Source organism: Colletotrichum chrysophilum (genome assembly GCF_026319265.1).
Source record: "Colletotrichum chrysophilum strain AFK26 chromosome Unknown scaffold_55, whole genome shotgun sequence".
In the NCBI taxonomy this organism is placed as follows: Eukaryota; Fungi; Ascomycota; class Sordariomycetes; order Glomerellales; family Glomerellaceae; genus Colletotrichum; species Colletotrichum chrysophilum.
This window is the reverse complement of record NW_026517342.1, coordinates 218368-240556: the sequence shown is the minus strand read 5'-3', so window position 1 is coordinate 240556 and position 22189 is coordinate 218368. Positions and strand designations below refer to the sequence as shown.

Here is a 22189-nt window from a genome sequence, read left to right as displayed (position 1 = left end):
GTGCTGCGCCGAACCGAGCTACACTCGCTACTCTATTCCACCCCCCGCATGCAAGAAACCGTAGCCCAGCTCTATGCAAAGATATTGGAGTTCTCAATTATGGCCATCAGGTTCTACAAGAAGGGGAAATTATCACATTCTATAGCCTCCATTGTCAAGCCTTTCAGCTTAACTTTCAAACCGATCATCGAAGAAATCAGGGAGAGATCAGTACGCGTAGATGAGCTTGCTATTGCGCTCTCTAAGGCCGAGATCAGAGATCTTCACATCAAAATGCATGGGCTGAGCCACTCAGTGGCACAACTGACTGAAATGGTGGCTTGTAAGTTGCAACAATATCAACACAAGAACGCTAGGTTTCGACAACTGCTGATTTCTACCAGTGCAAAGCCAATCACTCCTCTCTTTTCAAATACAGCACCAGAAAATGTTTCAAAACACGCAGATAGACGCCATAAGATCAGCTATACTGATTGCCGACACTCCAGTAGCAGCTGATAGCCTAAACTGGTGTCGGTCTATGCGTAACCGTCGTCGGCAGAAGTCTTTCACCCAGGTACCTTCACAGGAGCTATTCAAGCTCAAGATCTGGGTCTCCGACTCAAGTTCCTCCTTGTTACTCGCACAGGGTAGAGGTGTCACTACGAGTGCGCTCGACTTCGCCGCAGACTTTATCAACATCGTCATTGATTATGACTACCCAGTCATATGGGCTCTCCCATCAATCGTTATTGATTCCATTAATGAAACAGTGCCAGTGTCGATGTCTGGAGTTCTCAAATCGCTTATAAACCAGATTTTGACAGCCAACCCGGACCTTGTTGTTGAAGGCATCAACCCCCTCACAGCTCATCATTTCAAAAGCGATGTGACAATCAAAAAATGGTTTGATATCTTTGATCGATGTATTGCAGGCACTTCACGCTTATTTGTTGTAATTGATATGAGCCTCATTGAAACGGCGTCGCAACATGAAGAGGCGGAAACCCAGTCCTTCGGTACGGATGAGTTCATTGAGCAGATGGTGGCTGTAGTGTCAAGAAAGGTAACCGGAGGCCCTAAGGTTGTTGTTGCTTCGGGGAGACTTCAACCTTTCACCAATCTGGACACTGAGGAAGTTTTCAAGGGAAACCATGTACATACTGACAGGGGACGGCGCGTGGAGATGATGATGAAACAACCTAGGTTCCGAGCGGCAGACAGAGGGAAACAACGACAGATTACGGCTAGATTTAGATCTAGTCTGGTCTGAAACGTCTTGATGAATGACGGAACTATCAATTCCCAGCAGTCATAGATACCTAGCTATCTAGCGACTTAGTTGCGCGAAAGTTGAAGTTCGGACAAATCAAGGAAAGGGGCGCAGGCTGCAGGAATAAGTGACCAGCGTTTAGGGCATTAAATGCGAGCCTTGCTGTGCCACGCCATGCTGAATACGACGTGGACGTCTTCCGCCCAATCGTTGAAATGTTGATATGCAGGTGGCCTCATGTAGCTGTCACGTGCATAAGATCGACTGATAGCGATTTACGGGAGTAAGATCTCTGTGCCGCATTTCATCATGAGCAAGCTGCCTTTTGGCATTTCGCATGTTTGCCTGATCCGGTGATCAAGGTCTGCTACCCGAAGCTATCGAACTTTTCAAACGTACCTATGGTGGTTTAGTAACCTACAAAATTCGTCGTTCCCACATCATGCATTCTTGCATCATTCTTCATTCGAATCCGTCAACAGGAAGGAAACCCCGCACGCGTGGACAAGACGAGCTTCAGACCTCGGCATATTCTTGCTGTGGCGAGTGTGTACCGACCAAGTCTTACCGCCAGAAAGATAGGCACACGACATGATCAACAATTTTCAGCATGAGTGAGCGTTTTCCAGTCGGGCCTGGGGGCCCCGACTCAGACACCGACGACACGGCCTCGGAAGGGGAGAACAGCAGCAAACTGTTCATGAACGAAACCATTTCGCGTGACGTCAACATGGCGAAAGAGGAGGAAGGCTTACTTTTCAGCCTGAATTCAAAGTTTGATTCTTCGAGTGAGCATGATGAATAATCTGTGATAATGTTATCGTCTCCCTGTTAACGGAACAAGAAGCTCTGCGATTGAATAGTTCGCATGAACCCGATCAGCCGGAACCTCAGAGCCAACAACAAAGGCCATTGACAGTTTCCAGGAAATTGTCTAGTTCCCCCCAAGGAATTCCTCCTGGGCCGGGTGCAGTACCACCAGCAATGATAATCAAGAGACCGGGACAGCCAGTCACACCTGCTAGGCCGATATACGGGATGCCATCAGGACACATGTTTCCACCGGGAATGGTGCCCCCGGGTGGAAGACTGCCTCCACCGCCACCACCTCCAAGGTTATCAAAGATCCCAAACTCACGCAGGCCACCAGTTTGGACTGTGCCTCCTGGGTATAAAAAGAAAAGACAGCGAGGCACCTACTCGAGTTCGAAATCATCACGAAGCTCCGAATGGCGAAGAAAGTTGCAGGGAAGTCGGGAACCCAATCTTGATCACAGGCTCCGAGATTCAAGCGCAGAACACTTGCTTCTTCCTGCTAAAGATGCTGTAAGCAATGTCCAAGGAAACGGGGGTGATACCAGGGAACCCTCAGTCGTCAATCATCAGATACTAGTCGAAGCAGGTTCCTTGGCAGAGTCGCTCAGCACTCTTGCGGAGCAACACCTCAACATCGATATTCTGGACCAGTCCAAAGATGTTTCAAACTTCATATCTTACCTTCTCGACACAATTCAGATACTGGAAGCTGAAGTCAATTACAAAGAAGCTGACTCTGAGAGCAACGCCAGCGGGAGTGATTCTGACGAAGAGAACGTCCCAGGCGCGCCCGCTCTTCCGTGCTTCCAGACGTTTCACCGGATTTATTGCACCAATCTTAGCCACAGTCACAACAGATCCGTTTCCGAAGACGAACCAATTGCCAAGAAGAAGTCTGCATCAAGTCTTACGACGAGGCTCGAAGTTGCGAAAAAGATTGATGATTTTGAATCCTATCTATCCAAACATCCAGAGGTCAGTTTCGTCATCATCAAAGAACATACGTGTGTTAAGGATTCAGGTCTAGACGTATTTCAGCGGCGACTCGAGGCACTAGAAAAGCCATCCCAGAGATCTGAACGATTGGCAATTCTATCACCAATACTCCGAAAAGCACTTAACCAAATCGCTCAGTATAGCCTTGAGAGCAGTCACGATATCGTCGAAGACGAGATAGGAATGGATGCTCCGTATCCGTTTCTCTTTCATCATAGAGAAAGGCTTGTCGAGCTTGCCGATGACCATGCATACGGGCCGGTTCTGGCGCCATTACTGAAGTTTTTAGACGACAATTACAACGATGAATATGAAGAAGCAGTCAGGATGTTCGATCAGGGGGTTGTCAACGCCCGTCATCTGCCGAAGCTTTTCCAGCCACATCAATTGGTTATTTTGAATACCTCCGACAACTTTGACGTTTATGCGTTGGATGAAGCTCCGGTAATTTCGAGGGAATTGATCTCCTTCTCAGGATGGTCATATTGCTATGCTGAAGTTGACTTACAACAGAAGTCGTGGAGCACAATGGTGAGTTCAGTTGGCAGTGAAGACGTCAACATAGCAGACCTCAAGGTTCATCCTGTCCGCTTTGGAAGAAAGGAAGACCTTGAGAAGTTGACTAGAAGAGGCCAAGCATTTTGGGGAATGAAAGGGCGACACTACACATGCTATACTGGGTGGGATCATCGACATGACCATTTCTACGTAGGTTATCCATTCCCATTTATGTCGACAAAAGAGTTCCATGTGGTTCTCCGCTAAAACTGTCTAGAGCTCAGCTAGATTCATGGTAGATTTGGCTACTCATAAGCTAATGCATCCGTCCAAAAAGTCGGAAACCTCACTTTCGAATGACCATTCAAAGAACCACCCCTGGCCTGCAAAGATCAAATGGGAAGACAAGATAACAGCCGAGACAATGCTTCTTCTACCTTCAACTGTGTACGGTTTCAATCTGCAAGAGAAGAAATGGGGTACGAGAAACCTTGATACAGAGAATGCGCCAAGGTGTGTCTCATTCATATGCTAATGAGTGCGCAGTGGACCTAGACGTGGATAAGTTTCACCCGATCACATGGAACAAGGACGCCTTCAAGCGTCTTGTGCTTGAGGAAAAGACGAAAGAGATGGTATATGCTCTAGTAGACATCCAAACGGCAACCAAAAAGATGGATGACATCATTACCGGCAAGGGCAACGGCTTAATAGTACTTCTCCATGGCAGCCCAGGCACAGGGAAAACTTTGACAGCTGAGAGGTGAGACATTCGATTTGGACAAGGAGTTCACTCTTACTTAAGCTCGCCCAGTGTCGCCGAAATTGCAGAGAAGCCTCTGTACCGTGTTACCTGTGGAGACATCGGTACTCAAGCTCAAGATGTTGAGAAGTATCTCGCTACGGTTTTATACCTGGGAAAGCTATGGGACTGCGGTACGTGAGCTATAACATCCACAGCTATGAATGAATGCTGATACTTTACAGTTCTCCTTCTTGACGAAGCCGATGTTTTCTTGGAAGAAAGAACCTTTGCCGACTTGCAAAGAAACAGCTTGGTCTCAGGTAAGTATAAAACTCCAATCGCAAACCGTTTACTCTCATTTTTGCAGTGTCTAATAATCCGATGATATGTAGTCTTTCTACGAATATTGGAGTACTACGAAGGTATCCTCATCCTCACGTCTAACCGCGTCAGCCACTTCGACGAGGCCTTCAAGTCGCGTATCCAGGTGGCAATCCATTACGACAATCTCTCCAAGAGATCACGCAAAGCCATCTGGCAAAACTTCCTGGACATGATTGAGGAATCTACTGATGAAGATGCGAACATCGCCGAGCTTGAAGAACATTTGGATCAGCTAGCCTCAGAAGAGATGAGCGGCAGGCAGATTCGCAATGCTTTACTTACGGCAAGGCAATTGGCCAAGCACCGGAAAGAACGACTTCAATGGGTGCACTTGGATCAAGTGATGAAGACCTCGGCAGCTTTCAACAAGTATCTGAAGACGGTTCGTGGACAGAGCGACGACAAGATAGCACGGGAGGAGGGGCGGCGATGAACGCACAGAACATACAAGGTCGCGATTCTTGGCTTTTCCTTTCCTTTACTCTTTGAATTGTGCGGAAGATAAACGAGTAATCCAGCAATTTTCATCCACTCCTTAATCCAAGTTAAATGCGGAAAGATAGAGCAGATCATCATTCAGGTTCTCAAGTGTTTCGTCGCTCAATAGCGTAGATCACAGCACACAGCTCTGCCCAAGTGACATAGAATCAGGACCTGCGGCGGGCCTCAACCCAGAGACTAGAGTTGCCTCAAAGACGCCAATACAAAATTGAGAATCGCCAAATGGTGTGACAACAACCGTGGATCTGCGTGGAACCCACGCCGATGGAAAAAAGTCACGTTCGATGACGGTGATCGGTTGCTATTCGTTTTGAAGAACAGGGTTTTTGTTACCTGCCCTTCAATCTTTCCACTTGTTTACTTCAAGGATACTCGACTGCCACAGTCCATCAAAAGTATTGAGCAAAGCAATTCACTATGTACAAGAATCAAAAGTTTCAGTCATCCCTGTCACAAATAGCCTCGTCCCGGCAGCCACCTCAACTACAACCCATCGGCATTGAGCCATTGGACCCTTTACTGGTGAACAAGCAGCGCGGCCTCCTGCAGAGGCGCAAGCAAGGCGTACGCCAGGGCGTTGTAGAAGAGCACGTTGCCGCCGTTCTGGCCGAACTGCCCAGTCGCCGCGTCTTTGGTAAAGAACTCGCCCGAGCGGTAGTCGCCGATGCCCTGCAGCGTGACGAGGGTGCCGTAGCCGTCCTCGTCCGTGAGGCTGTAGAGGTGGTAGCCGATGGTCTTGTCAGGGTTGAGGTAGGCCGTGGCGTTGAGGTAGTACTCGTTGATCACGGAGGCGGAGATTTGCACGGCGCCGGGCTGGACGATTCCCCTGATAGCGGAGGTTAGTGACTTATTGTCGTGGCTTCTTTTCTGTTCAAAGGGTATGTTCTGGCGGATGGGCCGGTTGGGCAGAGAGGGGCTGAGACTTACTCTATGACGGGGACGTTTGTGGAGACGACTTTGTTGGTGTCGACGGTGACGACAGCGGAGAGCGTTCGGCGGTCGATGGTGCTGGCTGCGCTGAGGAGCGGCAGGGCGAAGAGGGCGGCGATGGAAGTGAACTTCATGGTTGCGCCGAGTTTCAAAGGGTAGATCAAATGACTAGACTCTATACTCTGAATAGTCGTGACTGAAGATGTGACCGATTTCCCAAGAAAAGGTTGAAGCAACACGCAGCTATTTATCCAAACTTGGCCCCCCGTGTCTGTTCATCACACAATGCGTCGTGGGTTGTTGCGCCACTTCGGCCTTTCCGCACATATGTAGAAGGTTGCATTGAGCCTGCATCATGGGAACCTTTCGGAACCAAAAATCTCATTCAGAGTTGGAGGTAATATCTACGGTGGTTGTTATTCGCTGCCGCTTCACGATGCATCACAAGCCTTCCCTGCCTCCTCTCGGAAGAGTCGTTCATCATCACATCTGGTCCTCCTCGAAGGCTACTGAAGTATGCGCCAAGACAATTCTTCATTTGTTTAAAGTGAAGTGGTACATAGCCGAGCTTCTTCTGGCAGCTCGGGGGAGAGCGCGGGCCGGCAACTCTCGACACGGCATCGTCCCATCAGAAGCCGTAGTCAAGGATCCTGCATGTCACAATATTACATTAGCATTATGTCTTTCTGCTATAACGAGGAATTGGGGAATCCGGAATTTTTTTACTCCCAGACTCGTCGGTATTCTGGTCGTAGAGTTACATGTAATCTTGCTACTCCTGATTTTGGGGAGGCGGACATTTCCCAACACAGACGTGCACTTTCCAGATTCAACATCCAACTCCCCGCAAGGCCCGCAGGAGGACGTGCGTGCCGCGCGCTACCCGAGAGAATCACGGAATCTCGTCGATCTTTGCTCATGGATACTTGTTCCGGGCACGCCTCCCGATGCAGGCAGGGCCATTGTGATTCGATGCTGGGTTGTTTGTTTATCAATCAGTGCCAGTGGAGCTGGCAGGTCGTCTGATGGTAGACTTTGGATCTCGTGTTCATCTGATTATGCTCTGTGATCGAGATCGATAGCTAAGTGTCTCATCCATTCCCGCCGTTGCAGGGATTGACGCCCGGCAAAATGGTCATCATCCAATCCATCCCTACTTACATCATAAGGATGAGTATCTTCAAAAGTCTCGCGACTCGAGTAGAACGCCTCTAGCCGTGGCGATGGGTATCATTCGTGTACGTGAACCAAAACGCCTAAATCTGCCGCCCCCCAGTCTCATAGCGCATCCCAGTTCTTTCACCCTTCCCTTTCCCCTGCCCCTCCTTTTACCTTTGTCCCTTCCGGGCCATCATCAACCCCCGCGTCTTTAAGTCATCATTCCTTGATGCATTACACATAACCCATTACACATGATCATGAAATACCCCTCGTCTCTAATATCTTACTCAACTCCTTCAGCCTGACGGGCTTCGTCAAAAACAAATCGATCCCGCTCGCAAACGCCTCCTGCTGCGCGCCCGCGGACGCCAGCCCTGTGAGCGCAAAAATGTTACACCTAGACAATCCATGCGCCTTCTCATGCGCGCGGATGCGCCGCGTCGCCTCGAAGCCGTCCATGACGGGCATCGAGATGTCCATGAGGATGCAGCTGACGCCGCCGGCGTTCTTTTGGAAAAGCTCGACGGCCTGCTTGCCGTCTGTCGCGCTGTCGAAGACGTGGCCCAGCTTTTTTAAGTACGAGGCCAGGATCTTGAGGTTCAGCGGGTTGTCGTCGACGATGATGAGCCGCGGCTTGTCCGGCTTGGGCGTCGTCAGTGTTGCCGCGCCGGGGTGGGGGGCAGGAGCAGCCGACGGCGCTAGGTTCGGCGTCGACGGCGAGACGTCCTTGGACCGGTCGGGCAGGGCGATGCCGTCTATGGGGTTCCCGATCTCTGTCGCCGAGGGCGGGGTTTGATGCAGTTGTTTCTCGATCGGAGGGAACTGCGGCTCGCTGATCTGCGAGTCGGGGGAGAACACGTCGTTGGGGGTGTTCACGTCCGGAAACGCCTCGGTGCTGCTGGCACCGGGACTGCGGGCCATCTTGGCTAAACCCAGCCCCGTCAGTCCGTGGTCGCCGGCCTCCGCAGGGGTGGGTTGATCGGTGGCCAGGGACATGGCCGTGGGTGTAGGGATCACGCCGGCTTGTAGCTTCGTCCACCGCCTGAAGCTCAACAGAAGGACCTTTGCAAGTTTTCTCGGGCCGATACTGAATGCAAAGTATTGTCAGTATCACATTGACAGTTGATACGCGGAGGGGTGGATGGTGGACTTACGGCTGTGAAATAAACTCGAAGACAACGTTTTTGGTTGTGAATCTCGGCGAGAGGGACAGTTGACGCGCGGCGAGGGCATTGCGACAAATGACCACGATTGGAGTGTTGATAGTGCCATGGCGTCGGTCATATAAAAGTTGGTCCAGGTGACGGTCAGTGGAGAGGATGAGATCGGGGTAAAGCGGTTCGGCCGACTGCTCTTCGATAGGGTGCATGTGCAGCCATTCCCTGCAGAGGTGTTCTAGTAGGGCACTTTGGCTGGCAATGGTTCCAGATATACCCTCGAGGTTTTCGACCCCGTAATCGGTTGGGAATCCCAAGAGTCGGACCCGAAGGCCTCTCAGCTCGGCCACTTGCGCCTGGAATTCGTTGAAGCCCGCAGACTTGAGTGGACCAGATGTTGCGGCAGATTGAATGGCACCATGTAGGGGAAGTCGAACGGTAACTCTGGTGCCGAGGTTCAACTTGCTCCAGACGTGAATGCTCCCGCCTAGATTGACAACAATCTGGTGCACCAAGCTTAACCCGAGTCCTGTGCCCGCGGATAGGTTATCCTCCTGCGCGAAAGGGGTAAACAAGTGATTCTGAAGATAGTCTTCCGAAATGCCCTTTCCTGAGTCGGTAATGACGATCTCGACATGAGCGCCTTTTGCATTGTTATTGCCCTTTACAGTGCTCTGGTGCACGTTGATGTTGACAAAGCCGCTGCTTGTGTATTTGAGCGAATTGCCCAGCAGATTCATGATGATCCGCCGTATCGCACCGGGCTGTGTGTGAAACGTCCACGAGGTGGCTGGGCTGATGTCGAAATTGACCGATACGTCTCCGAGGACCAAATGCACGTCTCCGTGTTTTCCGCCGCTCGATGCCATGTCCTCCATCGCCTGCATGCTGTCCAGTCTCGCCATCGCGTTCGGTTCGATGTTATCAGCGGCGCGGCTGTTGACAAGTTGGGCGACAGACATGCGTTGGTAGCTGAAGCCAGCGCAGACGCTGTCGACGACCTCCTCGGCAAGCACGTCGATCTCCACATTGGAGGAGATGCTCATCATGCCCGCCTCGATGTTTGCCTTCTCGTCCCGAACTCTCAGGCCACGGTCGCCAACGCTGCTCCGTCGTCGTTTTGATTGGGATCCAATGAAGTTGTTGATCTTACTCCAGTCCAGGAGATGGTCGATCGTCTCTAGAAGCGTACGGCCGCAGTTTTCCACCGAGACCAACGTCTCGCCCTGGAAGGCATCGAGGGGAGTATCGCGGAGCAGTTCCGTACCGAGGATAATACCATGTAGCGGTGATCGAAGTTCGTGGGATAGTGAGCTCAACAAATCCGTCTTTGCCTTGTCGACTAGTCTAGTGTTTATGCGGTCAACCTCAGACATGACGACAGCGCCGAAAGCACGGAGGTAGCTGAGTTCGCCTTCGATGGTCAGGACCCGCGTCGCGGTCTTTGTGCAAGCGAACCCGCCGGCGAACCAGCGCTGCTTCTTTACGTCCCATAGAGGAACAACTGCTATGCTTCGAGCCCCTGAAAATATTGAGGTAAGCATATTCCCTTCATTCTTGCGTGAGAATGGGTTGCGACCCCTTCGGCGGGATTTGTGAGTTTTATCGTGTGCGTGTGAACTTTCTCGCGCGTGCGCGGACGAAACCACAGCCTCGCTCAGTTCCTGGACAGGAGTCGGTGTCGTCTTCGTGTCGTCGCCCGAGAAGTCACTCGATTGAATGGAACCGTTCTCGTCAAAGTTGAAGATGTTGCCTTCGGGGTATCGCCGCAGCAATTTAATAAGGAACTTTTCTGATATCGATGCGTGACTTTGGGACGGGAGCTTCCCATCGATGCTCGAGGATGACGAGGTGGAAAAGCCGAGGACGCGACATTGAGTGTCTTCCGCGCCAGCGTCACTGCTCGCAGTGCTTCGCGGACTGCCTCTTTCGTCGCTGGAAGACGAGTTTGACTTGGTAGACCCCGACGACCTGTGTCCGCTGGACGAACGAGCGGCGGCCGCCAGGCCTCCAAAAGAACCTATGGTAGCATCCAAGAATAGCACGCTCTCGACTTCGATGGCTTCGCGGATCACGTTTGCTGCTTTTGAGAAGACGTGCTGAATCTGGACTTGCTGAATGTTCTCGCCGCTCGCCCCGGACGTTACAGTCTTCACTGATATCTCCGAAACCGACGGCGCGATCGTCTCTTTTGCAGCGGCTGCTTGCGATGGCGAAGATCGCTTTCTCGGCAGCGGCGAAACTTGCGGGCGTACTGGTGGTGACGGAATGTCGCCCTCCGCGGCCTTTTCCTGCGCGAGCTCTTCCTCCTCTTTCTGTATCTGCTGTTGATTCTGGTTGAGACCACCCTCGAGAGACGGATTATCCTTGAACGAATCTACATTGGGGTTCATCCTCCAGCCGGACATTGTCGTCTTTCCCTCGACAAAGCTGCCCACGCCGCGAACCATTCTATCTGAGCGACGGTGGTTTTCCCTGTTGCTCTTGGTGTCGAGGTATTCCATGGTAATTTGGGAGAGGTCCCGCAGAACGCGCATCGACACAGCGTCGAGTGACTCGCGGGGCGTGTCTCCAAAGACGCAAAAGACGCCGATATTGATGCCCCTATGTGTCCGAATAGGCACCCCGGCATAGAAACGATTTTGCGGCGCATGGCGGCAGAACGGCCGCTGGGCCGCTCTGGGATCCGTCGCCATGTCCGGGATCACCGTCACCGGCAACTCGCTTTCGTTTGGAACATCTTCTGTGACGGGCGACAGAGGGACGGCGAGGGCAATTTCGCATATGCCAGCAGATCGGGGAACTGCGGTGCCGGACAGGAAGAGTTGCTCCACGTCGGACGCATCTAGCTTGACGTTTGGGGTCAGGGCCAGCGAGGGGGTCGCTTCGGCGACGATGTACTGGTACTTGCTGTCGAACAGAGATATCAACGCGCGGGTACCGTTCAGACGCAGCACGCCAAGCTCGGCAAAGGCAGTCAGAGCCGCGTCGGGGGAGGATCGCAGCTCCGACGGCGGGACGATGTTGTTGACATCGTTGTGGTAGGCCTGGGCGATAAGGGAGGGGTCATATCTATGAGGGCATTCAGCACTGTTGGGCGGCGAGCTGGGACACCAGGCGCGCTTGCGCTGTGGAACGGAAGAGGGCCACCACCCCCGCCCCGGGAGGCGATATGGAAGGGCCACTGATGCAGATGGCCGCTCTCGTCGAGGGCAATTACGAAAGGAGAACAACTGACCTGAAAGTCTCCCTTTCGCGGCGGCTCTCAGAGACGTCACGAGCAGTGTAGAAGCTAGCCATGACGGGGAGAGTGTGTGAAGCTCCTCCACGCGCAGCAGTGCACCAGCCTTAAGGAACGTGGTCGAGGGAAGCTGCGCTGCGCTGCGCGGCGGCCAGTGTTGCTGTGCTGGGGAGATCTGGAATACCCAGTGCAAGGGGGGATGGCAAGAAGGGAGAGAGGCCCACCCGCCACAGCGATTGTGCGAAAGGGACTGGAACTGCAGAGGCACGGCGTGCTCGCTTGGGGCGGACCCTACTCCGAATGCGCACCTGTTAACGGGTAGTCTAGTCCAGCCCAGCCAGGCCTAGACCGTCCGATGCTGCTTCACCTCGTTAGCGCGGCGGGGTTGGGGTGGCTTGTACGACTGATAGGGGAGCAGACACGCAGAGGAGAAGCGAGCGCACATCGGTGGCGATGTTCAACGCGGAGCGGAAATGGCGCTCAGCCGAGGCATGTATCGAGGTACCTGTCGCCCAGTTTTTGCTGGTATTCCCCAAAGTCTAATGGGTCTGTGAGATGTATGGAGAGAGACACACAGAGAGGAGAATTCATACGCACCCGGTCGTCTGATTCGATGGTTTGACGACGATTTGCAGAGACGACAGGATGCCATGCAAATCGGCCTGATGAGCGTGTCCAACGGAAGCACGTCAAAAAGGGAGAAATCCGTTCCATCCAAGGAATTTGCCGACTTTCGTATACCCAGGTACTTTGGCTGAACTTTGCTTATTCGGGAACTATGCAGCCAGCCCTGCCTTCGGGCCGTGTTAGGCCGTGTTAGGCCTGCCGGTCGTAGGGTATTTGTCACAAACGTCTCCCAAACCGTCGGTCTTGGATATTGTCGCAATGTTCTACGTACTGCGCAGTAAGGACAGGACTAAGCGCTCTGGCTGTGTTTGTCCGCCACTGAGAGAGAGTGCATATTGCTGATGATTGATCATCCTATCAATCTATCGTACGCGACTTGAATATGTATCATCATCCTTTCCCAATTTTCAACGTCTGATGGAAATATCATTTTGGAGATATGACAGTGTAACGACAGCCAGGGTCTATGGGATTCTCAAAATCCCATCAGATCAAGCCCGAGAGTTTGCTGAGCAGGCTGTGTGTGTGGTTCTTACAGCTGGGACTGTGGGGTTCACTGCTGAACATGCTTCTGGAGAAGCTGGGGATGGTCTTGGTCCAGGTTACCCGACAGTTGGATTTTCTGAAGCACTTGCCCTAAGCTTCATAACTACAGGAGTTGACAGCTATGGTCATGCCGCGAGTGCCAGGCTCTTGGGACCGAAGAGTTCTTTTCAGGGACAACGCTGTGGCACTAGAATCGCACATAGACATTGCCTAGTCCAGATACAATTAAGCCAAGGTCAGTAGCGGGAAGCTTCCATGCCCGGTTAATTATACGGGATTGTGCGGGCGAGTATGCCATTTGGTTTGGTTGCTCTCCGTGTTCCACTCCCACCGCTAGGGGCTGTCGCCCAAAGAGAGGCATAGCAGCGTATGTGGTGATACCTCTTGGTCGACACAGAACCCCGGCCCAAAGTCGCTCAAACATGCAGAAAATTTCGTAAAATGTACCTCCGCCTTGTACAAGCTGCTTTAGCATGGTGGGGATCTGTTCTGGTGGTCAGACAGTGAGAGGCTTTCCTCTGTTGGTATGAAAACAGCAGCGTGGCAGGATGACGGCCATGGGGTCGCAGGCTCAGTTTCCCCTCCTAGAGTCCTACAGCATGTTTCTTCCGCTAACCCAATCGCTCAAAGACTCCCACACCGCCATGCCGTCTTCCCAGGCCAGCTGGATTTCGCCACAACAGCCGTGGGACTCAGCTGACGGGCAGGAGAGGCTGCGAGTTGCGACATGCGGCGTGCCAGAGACGTGCGACTCTGGGTGTCTTTGGAGAGCACGACCAGGCTGCTAGAGAGAGGGGACGCTGACTAGGAATACAAGCGGTAGCCAGGGCGGGCGCGGCTGCCAGTGTGAAAAGTACTGACTCCTGGTTCTGGTTATGGTTTGCCGGCCCCTTCTGTGAGTCTGGACCCCCCAACATGAATCTCCGTTCAGCGCCGAGGCATCCGCATTTTCATGCCGAAGATGGTCCCTCCCGCTCTGAACGGTCCTGATCATCACGAGTATAAGATCACCAAGCACAGATTGTCTCTGGAAAACAAGATCTGGCGAGCGAAAACGTCAGACGCAGATCATGTTCTCGACAGGCCAGACCACAGTAGAGAAAGACGCGGCAAATCCCCACCATTCGGCTGTGGATGCCTATGCCTGCCTGCAGATGGATGGTGAATTCTGTTTCGACGAATCTAGTGCTTTGCGGACTTTACTCCGCTAACACCCCCCTCGAGGGTCCCTCTCGCCTCGGAAGACACTCGAAAGACCAGCTGCTAGCAAATACTTGATAAAAACGGAGGAGACGAACCAACTTACATCATTGCGCCGGAGACGCCCAGAGAAGCTCCGGTCACCCATCAGTTTTGGTGTGCGGCCAATCAGCAGCAGCCGTCGACGCCGGAAGAAGCATCCGCCAATCATAGGCCGCCCTGAGCGACGCTAATGACGTACGGGCTCCTCTCTCGAAACGAGACGTGAATGGCCAGTTCACGTGTTGGGGGACCCTGAGCCCCACTCCCGCCAAGCGGGCAAAGACCCCTGCCCCACACCCCGTTCCAATGTTGGGTACCCTGCGCAAGTCCCTTCCCTTCCTCTTCGCTTCTCCATCGTCTGCTCATTTTTTTACGTGGGAAATGGGGTGAAGTGAATGCGCAATGAGACTGGCCAGCCTGGAGCCAGCCAATCTGCTGCTCTGCTCTTTGCGTCTTGGGGTGGTTGTATTGCTGTGCCCCCTCCTCCCGTTGTCACTCATGTCTGCTGTTGCTAATGTGTGTTTGCTTCCCTGCTTGCCTTCCTTGTCTGTCTGTCTGTGTGGCGATTTACCTAAATAAAAGAAGACTCTGCCCGTGTGTGGTAAACCGGTTTCCCATGCGTCTTCTCGATCTCGATTGCCCATGATACATCATCGAGGATCGATCGAAAAAACCACCTACCGGCCACCGCACAGCACGAATTCGCATCCCCACTCTATCAGACTTCTCTGACATTTCGATCAGGCTGCTTTGCCCATCTTTTGATGCATCCCATTCTCGAGATCGGCCTTTCTGACACCATCGACTTTCCCAAATCCCTATCCCCACAACAGCAGCAACGGCATCAACCTCAGCTGGCCTCCGGCCGCCCTCACCGGCGGACTGTTCGCCTGATGGCCTCCAGCCACTCCAGCCCCATTCGCCCTTCTTCCCCGACTCATGAGCTTTCGCCTCCGCGCAGACGCCGAAGATCCTCTCCCAAGGCGAAGCCGGTCGGGGCCCCCGGCGCTTCTGCCGGTAATGCTGCTCAGCAGGACAACAGCACTGCTTACGGCGAGGATGCCACCCAATCCCGACTGTCCTTGAGACGGTTGAAGCAGGGCGAAGGCCATCAAAGGGTATGTGTCTTTTTCCCTCTCTGTCCGTTTTTGCTTTTACGGGTGTTTGGGCGCTGCTCTGCTGCTGCATTGCCTGTTTTCAGTTGCTGTACAGCCAGAGTAGGCCAGAGTAGGCACACAGCGAATAACAGGGCGTCGCACACTGCAAGTTGAAAAACATGGTTGAAAAAGCAACAATCGAGGGTGCACAAACCAACACAACAGAATTTAGCTAACACAACATTCAAATACAGATTCGCCATGGAGCATCAGAGCTGCTGCGTCTCTCAGAAGACTTCCCCGGCTACCATGGCCAATCTGGAGGGGGCGGCTTCCACTCCGCCCACGACCAAGCCCTCCCCAGCGACAGCGACCTGCGCCACATGGCCCAGCTGTCCCACAACATCGCCAACGACATTTTCGACATCTTCGCCCTGAGGAACGAAGACCCCAGCAGCCAGCACCGACGCGGCGCAGACAGCCGGCGGCATCACCAGTCCCAGACCATCGCGCCCGGCCATGCGAGCTTGATGCGCAAAGGCGGCAAAGGCGATACCGCCGCCGACTTCTACTGCCACAAGTGTCATCGTGTCGATACTCCCCAGTGGCGGCTCGGCCCAGACGGACCCATGACATTGTGCAATGTGTGCGGTTTGGTTTACGCCAAGAGACAGCAGAATCTGGATGATTTGACGATGCCTGGTTCCCCCAGCATGAACAGGCACTGCCGGCAGGACGAGTCGTCGTGAAAAGAGATGTTGTGACTAAGTCTCTCGACCGTAGTGTGTGTATGTTTCTGCCACGAATATCTAATGTCTAGCGAAAGCGTTTTTTTCACGAGAGTTAATCATTGTGTAATTGACGCGGCGCAAGGAAATGTTTTGGGAGTTATTGGGAGTAAGCTATGAAGGGCTGGAGGCATCTTGAATATACCCGGCAAGACTGCCATTTTTAGTTCTTCGTTTTATATCTCTACGTAATTGCAGCGCATATGATACCTCGCACAAGTCTGGAATTCCATCGTGATCGTAGACTGAGATTGTGAAGAAGAGCCTAAAGCCGTTGACCGAACTGTACCCATGCAGAGACAAAGCTGATATTACCCAGAGATGTGCTCGCACTTGCGGGCTTACGGGGGCGGGACTTTGGCATTCAGTATGAGTCCAAGCACCCGTTTCACGCACTCTCTGCAGTCCATGCTCCCAACCAAACTTAGACATCAACATAGGAAAGTCTGGGACCCTGGGCCGCCGGCTGGATAAGTGGCAGCCACCGGTGATTGGGTCGTCAAGGAGTGAAAATCCCTCAGTATGGAAAATCACAGTCCCTTCCGTTCAGCGGCGTCAGACTCAAGGGAGTGGCCCAAACAGCATTCGGCCTTCAGCCCTTTCTCGCGCACGTGGCTGGGGAGGGAAAGCGAGATGGAAACCCTTTTTCCAAAACTCAGATGTTTTTCCAGCCCCAGAAAAGCAAACAGAGTTGTCAGATATGCAGCGAGAAAAAACGTGCAACCACTGTTCAGGAATCTGCTGTTGGCGCGGTGGCGAAGAAAGGGGGTGTGTGCGTGTTGCGGCGTGCCGGCGGCGTGTGGCGCGGCAGACGACCGGTGGAACGAACCTCAACAGTCCATCACAATCACTCCCTTCCGGTAACACAGTATATAGACGGTATTGCAGAGATCATCTGCCATCTTCACGATCTCAGGCGGTTGTACACAGACTTGATATCGTGATTGTTGTGCCATCGGAAGCATGAGAGAAAAGCCTTCTGTGCGGCGTCGGTGGAGTCCACTGTGACCTGTTCCCTAAAGACAGTTGGTCTTCGCACTTCTGAGGACCTCTGGAAGAACTCCTTGAGATATCGAGTCAGAAACTGGTGTTCATAGCTGCCGAGCGGCACTACAGAACATGTTGGGTGCCTATCTTGTCCTGTAAGCTCGATCATCTTCCGTGGGGAAGCATGAAGCCGCTGTTGTGTCCGGCACAATCCCCCCTTCCGCGAGACCCAGCCCAACAAACTCCGCTGTAGACAGACCTTATCCCTTCTCCTCACTGCCGGCAGTCAGTAACAGGGCCCAAATGCTACCATCAGCCCCAATTCATCCCCTCGAATCCCCATACTCTTGCTCGCGTTGTTTGCACCCAGTCCAATTTTCTCTCCTGGACCCCCGAAGCTTCCGTCACGTGCGGCCCCTTGTCGTGACCACAAGTGGTAAGCGTTCCGGAGTGCATACGACCCACAGTCATCAACACCATACGATTCAGCTGCTTTCTCGCGAGAAAGTATTCCATTAGCCTCAAAATACCTTGTTTGACAAGATGCTACGTCCATGATCTCTTCCTTGACCGGCCGAGAGTTGGTCTAACTCCGGTCAAGTCCATCATGTCGCTCCACGGGGTATCAAGGAAGACTCTGTCGGTTTGATTCTTGAACAAAGTCGACAACAATGGCATCGTTAAAAGGTACCGACGCGCCCAAAGAGCCTCTTGAAGGACTGGTCAAGGTATCACGGGCTTGAACCACCTCGACATCCCCACAGCCGGATAGTCTGCCTCCTCGACTTGATACGATTCCACAATAACGACAACAACTCCAAACGACACGATGAAAGCCCTCGTCCTATCCCCCTCCGAAAGCTCCGTCTCTGTCAGAAATATTCCGAAACCATCTCCAGGTCCTCGAGAGATCCTTATCAAGATCTACGCCGTCGCTCTAAACCACGTTGACGCGCTCTACGCCAAAAACCCCATCGCTGCCCAAGACGACCGCGTCATTGGCAGCGACTTTTCAGGAGAGGTTGTGCAACTCGGCGAGGGCCTTGACGTTGTCGATGACGCCCGAGCAAAGATTGGAACTCGCGTAGCCGGGTTTGTCCAAGGAGGTAAGGATTCAAACACCATCGCGTCATGTACCCAGTCACAACCCAATCCCTATCATCTTCTTCCTACCCACAAAGCACACGCTGTGACTATATCTTCCGTGGCTGTAGCAGCCCAAAACCTTGTACAAACACCTCGCAACACTTCGCCGCGCTTCCTCGCCTTCGGGTGTCCTTCACTAGCTAACAGCAGCAACAAACAGCCTGCTCCGTCAATCTCCGCCCGGGCGCCTTTACAGAATATCTCGCCGTCGAGTACGACCTAACGTGGCACATCCCGACGACATTGTCCTTCGAAAGCGCGGCGACAACCAGTCTTTGCGGTCTGACGGCTGCCCAAGGCGTCTTCGCCCGCCTGCAACTCCCGTGCCCATTCTTCAACACTAGAGGTTTCTCGGGCCTCGGCCTCGGTGACGACAGCATCGTCAACGTCTTCATATATGGCGCGACATCTTCCCTCGGCCTGTACGCCGCGCAACTCGTCCGCGCGTCTGAAAAGACCTCCGGCCGCACGATGCGGCTCATCGGCGCGGCCAGCGCCTCGAAGCACGCCATGTTGAGGCAGGGACCGTACGCCTACGACGTTCTAGTCGACTACTGTGATGTCGACTGGGTCGAGCAAGTGCGTCGTGCGGCCCGGGGAGGGGTGCAATACGCCATCGACGCCATATCCAAAAGCCCGTCGGTTGAGCAGGTCGAACAAACACTAGCAGAGGACGGTCAGTTCGCCGTGTTCCGGAGCCCTGCCCTGGGCGGATTCGACGTCTCCAGGATGCGGTTCAAGCCTCTGATCGGAGCTGTCTGGGAGGGGTTGGGAGTCGAGACATTGTACCAAGGCAAGTCATCGTTGGCCCCCTTTTGACTAACGCATCGACGTGAGACACCGTCGCTAATTCCGGTTCGTCTGATTCTAGGCGCTACTCTCCCTGCGAACCCCCACGCGAGACGATTCACGGCCGAGTTTTATAACTACATGGGCTCTGCAGCCTCTTCTGGAGTTGTCAAGGTGCAGCCGAACCCTGTGCGCCTGATGCCGGGCGGTTTGGAGAGGATCGCTTTGGAAGGGTTTGCGTTGTTGACTGGTGCCGGAGGGGAACGGCCCGTTAGCGCCGAGAAGATTGTGCACACCATCTCTTGAGGATCCCCGTCCTGGACCTCAAGGCAACGCGGTGTCTCTCCTTGCAGCATGTCGGTGCATCATCGAACGCTTGGTGAATGTCAGCGCCATCCGCGGTATCTCAAACGTACGAAGTTCTTATAGAAAGCAGGTACCATTGATTGGACAGAAACCTCCCAAGATCATCTAAGATACAAAATAATTGTGTGCATAGAGACTGCACGCGTCTAGGGGAGATAAGAAGGCCAGCAAAGAAAGTACAATCACCGAGTACCATTGCTCAAGCTTGTCGATTACAAACTTGCTCAGGAAATGGTCTGCTATTTAACGCCGAACGCCACGCCGACCTTCTCAGTTGACAAGTGTTGCTTCAGGTTCGTCTGAACTTTGCTAATAGTTTTTAAATTGTTATTCAATGAAGACCTGTAGCTAGCCCGCAGCCCGTGTAGCTAAGGTATTGTAACACTCCACCAACAGTCTTATCACTTATCCATCGTTACCAATACGATGTGCCTGGAGCTGAGAAAAATATGGTCGCCGCTAATAGTGTGAATCCAACGTCCGTAGATACTTTTTCTATACAGGGACTGATAAATGCTAGAAACTGTTGTCGTCATCTTAATATTTATTGGCGATGATCCACGATCTCCCCGTCTTCAAGCCTCACGTCCGGTACCTTGTCAACCAGGGATTATTGATGTAAGCGGTGAAATTTATCAATTCTAATTGAAGGGGTAGTGCGCGTGACACATTCTCTAAGCTTAGCCATATTTCTCAGCTATGATTACCTACACTTCTTTGGGCAGCATATCTTTGTCCCCGTTCCTTTCAGCTACCAAGATAGAGACACTAAGCGGAGCTCAGAGTGCCCATGTACGTTCATATTCAACGCCCACAAGCAACAAGTAAAGATTGAGGGAGAACCGGGTGCGCGTGGCTACCTAATTATAATCGGCGATCGAGTCACTGCATAGACACTCGTGGACGCGTTAGGAACTTCATAAAGAATGTCTTGGTCAGTCTGAAGAATAGACACAAAGGAACGGCGGCAGATCAGCTTATGCGAACACAGCTTCTCCCGGCTGACATCCTCTCTCACTCATACTCAGTAAGATTCAAGATTGCGAAGGCGGTGGATGTGAGGTTAGAGAAGAGCATGTTGAAAAGTATACTGAGGAGACATCTGTTAGTAATCCACAAAATAATAGGTAAATTGTCCAGAACAACCTGAAGTGAAATACAGATTCGAGTATTGAAGGGAGCTTGGCTATCATTTGTAGTGAAATGCCATCGACGGAAACTGCTATTCTCTTTATGGCTGGATTTAAACGTCCCTCTTAAGTTAGCATCTGATTGCAGGATGAATCTACGTGAAGCATCACTGAAGGCTTTCTGAGGTGCTCCCACGTATTCTTCAAAATAAGCTAGTAAAGCATTACAACACACTTACTTAATACAACTAGATGGGCAGAGCCCAAAAGGCCATGTAACGGTGTCCATGTCCAGGAAGATTTTGCTTCCAGTTTAGACACATTATCATATCCTTTTGACACAACAGGTTCCAGCTTACACGGTAAGTTGCCAATGAAGTTACGCCATATGCAGACGAATCCTACTTAGCTCCTGTCCTGATGCCCTCCACTAGACCAGTCTTTGTTCGTTAACTGTGACGTTGATTGGCATGCTGCGACTAAGGAAAAGCAGCTGTTTCAGAAACCATGACACAATCAAGATGTTGATCATGAGTCCTTTCGGGAAGATGACCAAGCCACAAGAAACGAAAATCTAATAGGTTAGCGACTGCTCATGTTTGACAGATTAGTACCGCTCACGTGGAACCTTCCATTTAATGAAGCCTAGGAAACATTGCGCGGCTGCTTCAGATTGCAGGAAAGCTACATATTTTCCTCGAATTTCCAACCCGCTTCACATGCATTCATGCTGCCTTTATTCAGCCGCAGGAACCACGAGAGGTCCAAGTGGGGAGATTCAGCTGCGTCCGTTCTAGGCTATAGCCCGCTTGCGGCTATGTGGAGGTCATCTCACCAAGCGGGGCTCAGCCCCGTTACTCCCCTTGGTGTAGTTGGTTCATCACGTTCGACTGTAATGGTGTTGTATCCACATCCATCGAAAGGTCTCTAGTTCGATTCTGGAAGGGGAGAACCACATGTCTTTTTGCAGTCGTTTGCCTTGAATGATTCTGGGTTGCGCTGTCTGAAAGTGACGCTGAATAACGGGACAATAACGCAGTGGGGCAGGCATTAGCTAAACGGCTTTTAGTTCTATCTTTTTCTTTATATGTCAGACTACTGGACGTATTGATCTTTTGTTATAGCATTCCACGAGTTGAAGTTCTGAGGTCTATTAAAACGCTTCGTGGTCTTGTAAACAAATACCCTCTAGTAGTTCTACCTGCACGTAGCATAGTTCAGTCTCGAAAGACCAGTCGCATTTAACGCGGACTTAATTCCTGGAGCTAAATTTATTAGATGTACTTATCTAGCCACTTGTCACTCAGGCTGCTGATACTTCCTAATAGACTAAGAGCCTGGAAGAGAAATACAGGCTGCTCGTTAAGTAGCTCCTAGAATCTAGCTCAACAGGCCCTCTTCCTATGACAAATAACTGAGTGAAACTATGTCACCCTACATGCAGACCTCTGCAAAGACGTTCATAAAGTGTGCGGACATGGGACCATGTTTATGTGTCAGGCGGCCGTGATAGATCTGTTAGATCTGTGATGAATGAAATTCTGTCGTCAGTCCAGAGACGCAAAAAGGCAAATCAACGTGTCTGAATATCAAGTCTTTTTTGGTTGGCTTTCCTTAGCACTGGCCAAACATCAGGGATCAAGAACTCGCCGCTAATGTACCAGTAGGGCGCTGCGCTGATCCTTGTCAGGGGCGCATGTCTGCACGGCAACATCGAGGCCAGGGAAAGCAATTCTCGCATTCATGTCGCCGGATCTCACGTAAGACGAATATGGAAAGCCAGCTGGGCC

General features: G+C 52.2%; 5 protein-coding genes and 1 non-coding gene across 6 annotated transcripts; 4 read left to right on the top strand and 2 right to left on the bottom strand.

The window, feature by feature from the left end:
- Positions 1-3986: 3986 nt before the first annotated feature.
- On the top strand, positions 3987-5124 carry COL26b_007066 (uncharacterized protein; the record flags this gene model as incomplete). Its single annotated transcript, XM_053179872.1, has 5 exons — positions 3987-4041; positions 4109-4325; positions 4377-4498; positions 4550-4627; positions 4700-5124. 5 exons carry the CDS (start codon positions 3987-3989, stop codon positions 5122-5124), a joined length of 897 nt encoding a protein of 298 aa, XP_053036220.1.
- Positions 5125-5708: 584 nt separating this feature from the next.
- On the bottom strand, positions 5709-6256 carry COL26b_007065 (uncharacterized protein; the record flags this gene model as incomplete). The annotated part of the gene is made up of 2 exons (XM_053179871.1): positions 5709-6018; positions 6120-6256. The coding sequence occupies 2 exons, from the start codon at positions 6254-6256 to the stop codon at positions 5709-5711; spliced, it is 447 nt and encodes a 148-aa protein (XP_053036219.1).
- Positions 6257-7538: 1282 nt separating this feature from the next.
- Positions 7539-11740, bottom strand: COL26b_007064 (uncharacterized protein; the record flags this gene model as incomplete). Its single annotated transcript, XM_053179870.1, has 3 exons — positions 7539-8370; positions 8438-11512; positions 11679-11740. 3 exons carry the CDS (start codon positions 11738-11740, stop codon positions 7539-7541), a joined length of 3969 nt encoding a protein of 1322 aa, XP_053036218.1.
- A 3249-nt stretch (positions 11741-14989) lies between these two features.
- On the top strand, positions 14990-15942 carry COL26b_007063 (uncharacterized protein; the record flags this gene model as incomplete). The annotated part of the gene is made up of 2 exons (XM_053179869.1): positions 14990-15214; positions 15448-15942. The coding sequence occupies 2 exons, from the start codon at positions 14990-14992 to the stop codon at positions 15940-15942; spliced, it is 720 nt and encodes a 239-aa protein (XP_053036217.1).
- A 1855-nt stretch (positions 15943-17797) lies between these two features.
- COL26b_007062 (uncharacterized protein) lies at positions 17798-19209 on the top strand (the record flags this gene model as incomplete). The annotated part of the gene is made up of 3 exons (XM_053179868.1): positions 17798-18074; positions 18275-18917; positions 19017-19209. The coding sequence occupies 3 exons, from the start codon at positions 17798-17800 to the stop codon at positions 19207-19209; spliced, it is 1113 nt and encodes a 370-aa protein (XP_053036216.1).
- A 2047-nt stretch (positions 19210-21256) lies between these two features.
- Positions 21257-21350, top strand: COL26b_007061. The gene has a single exon. It is a non-coding gene; the product is annotated as a tRNA-Tyr (tRNA).
- Positions 21351-22189: the final 839 nt, after the last annotated feature.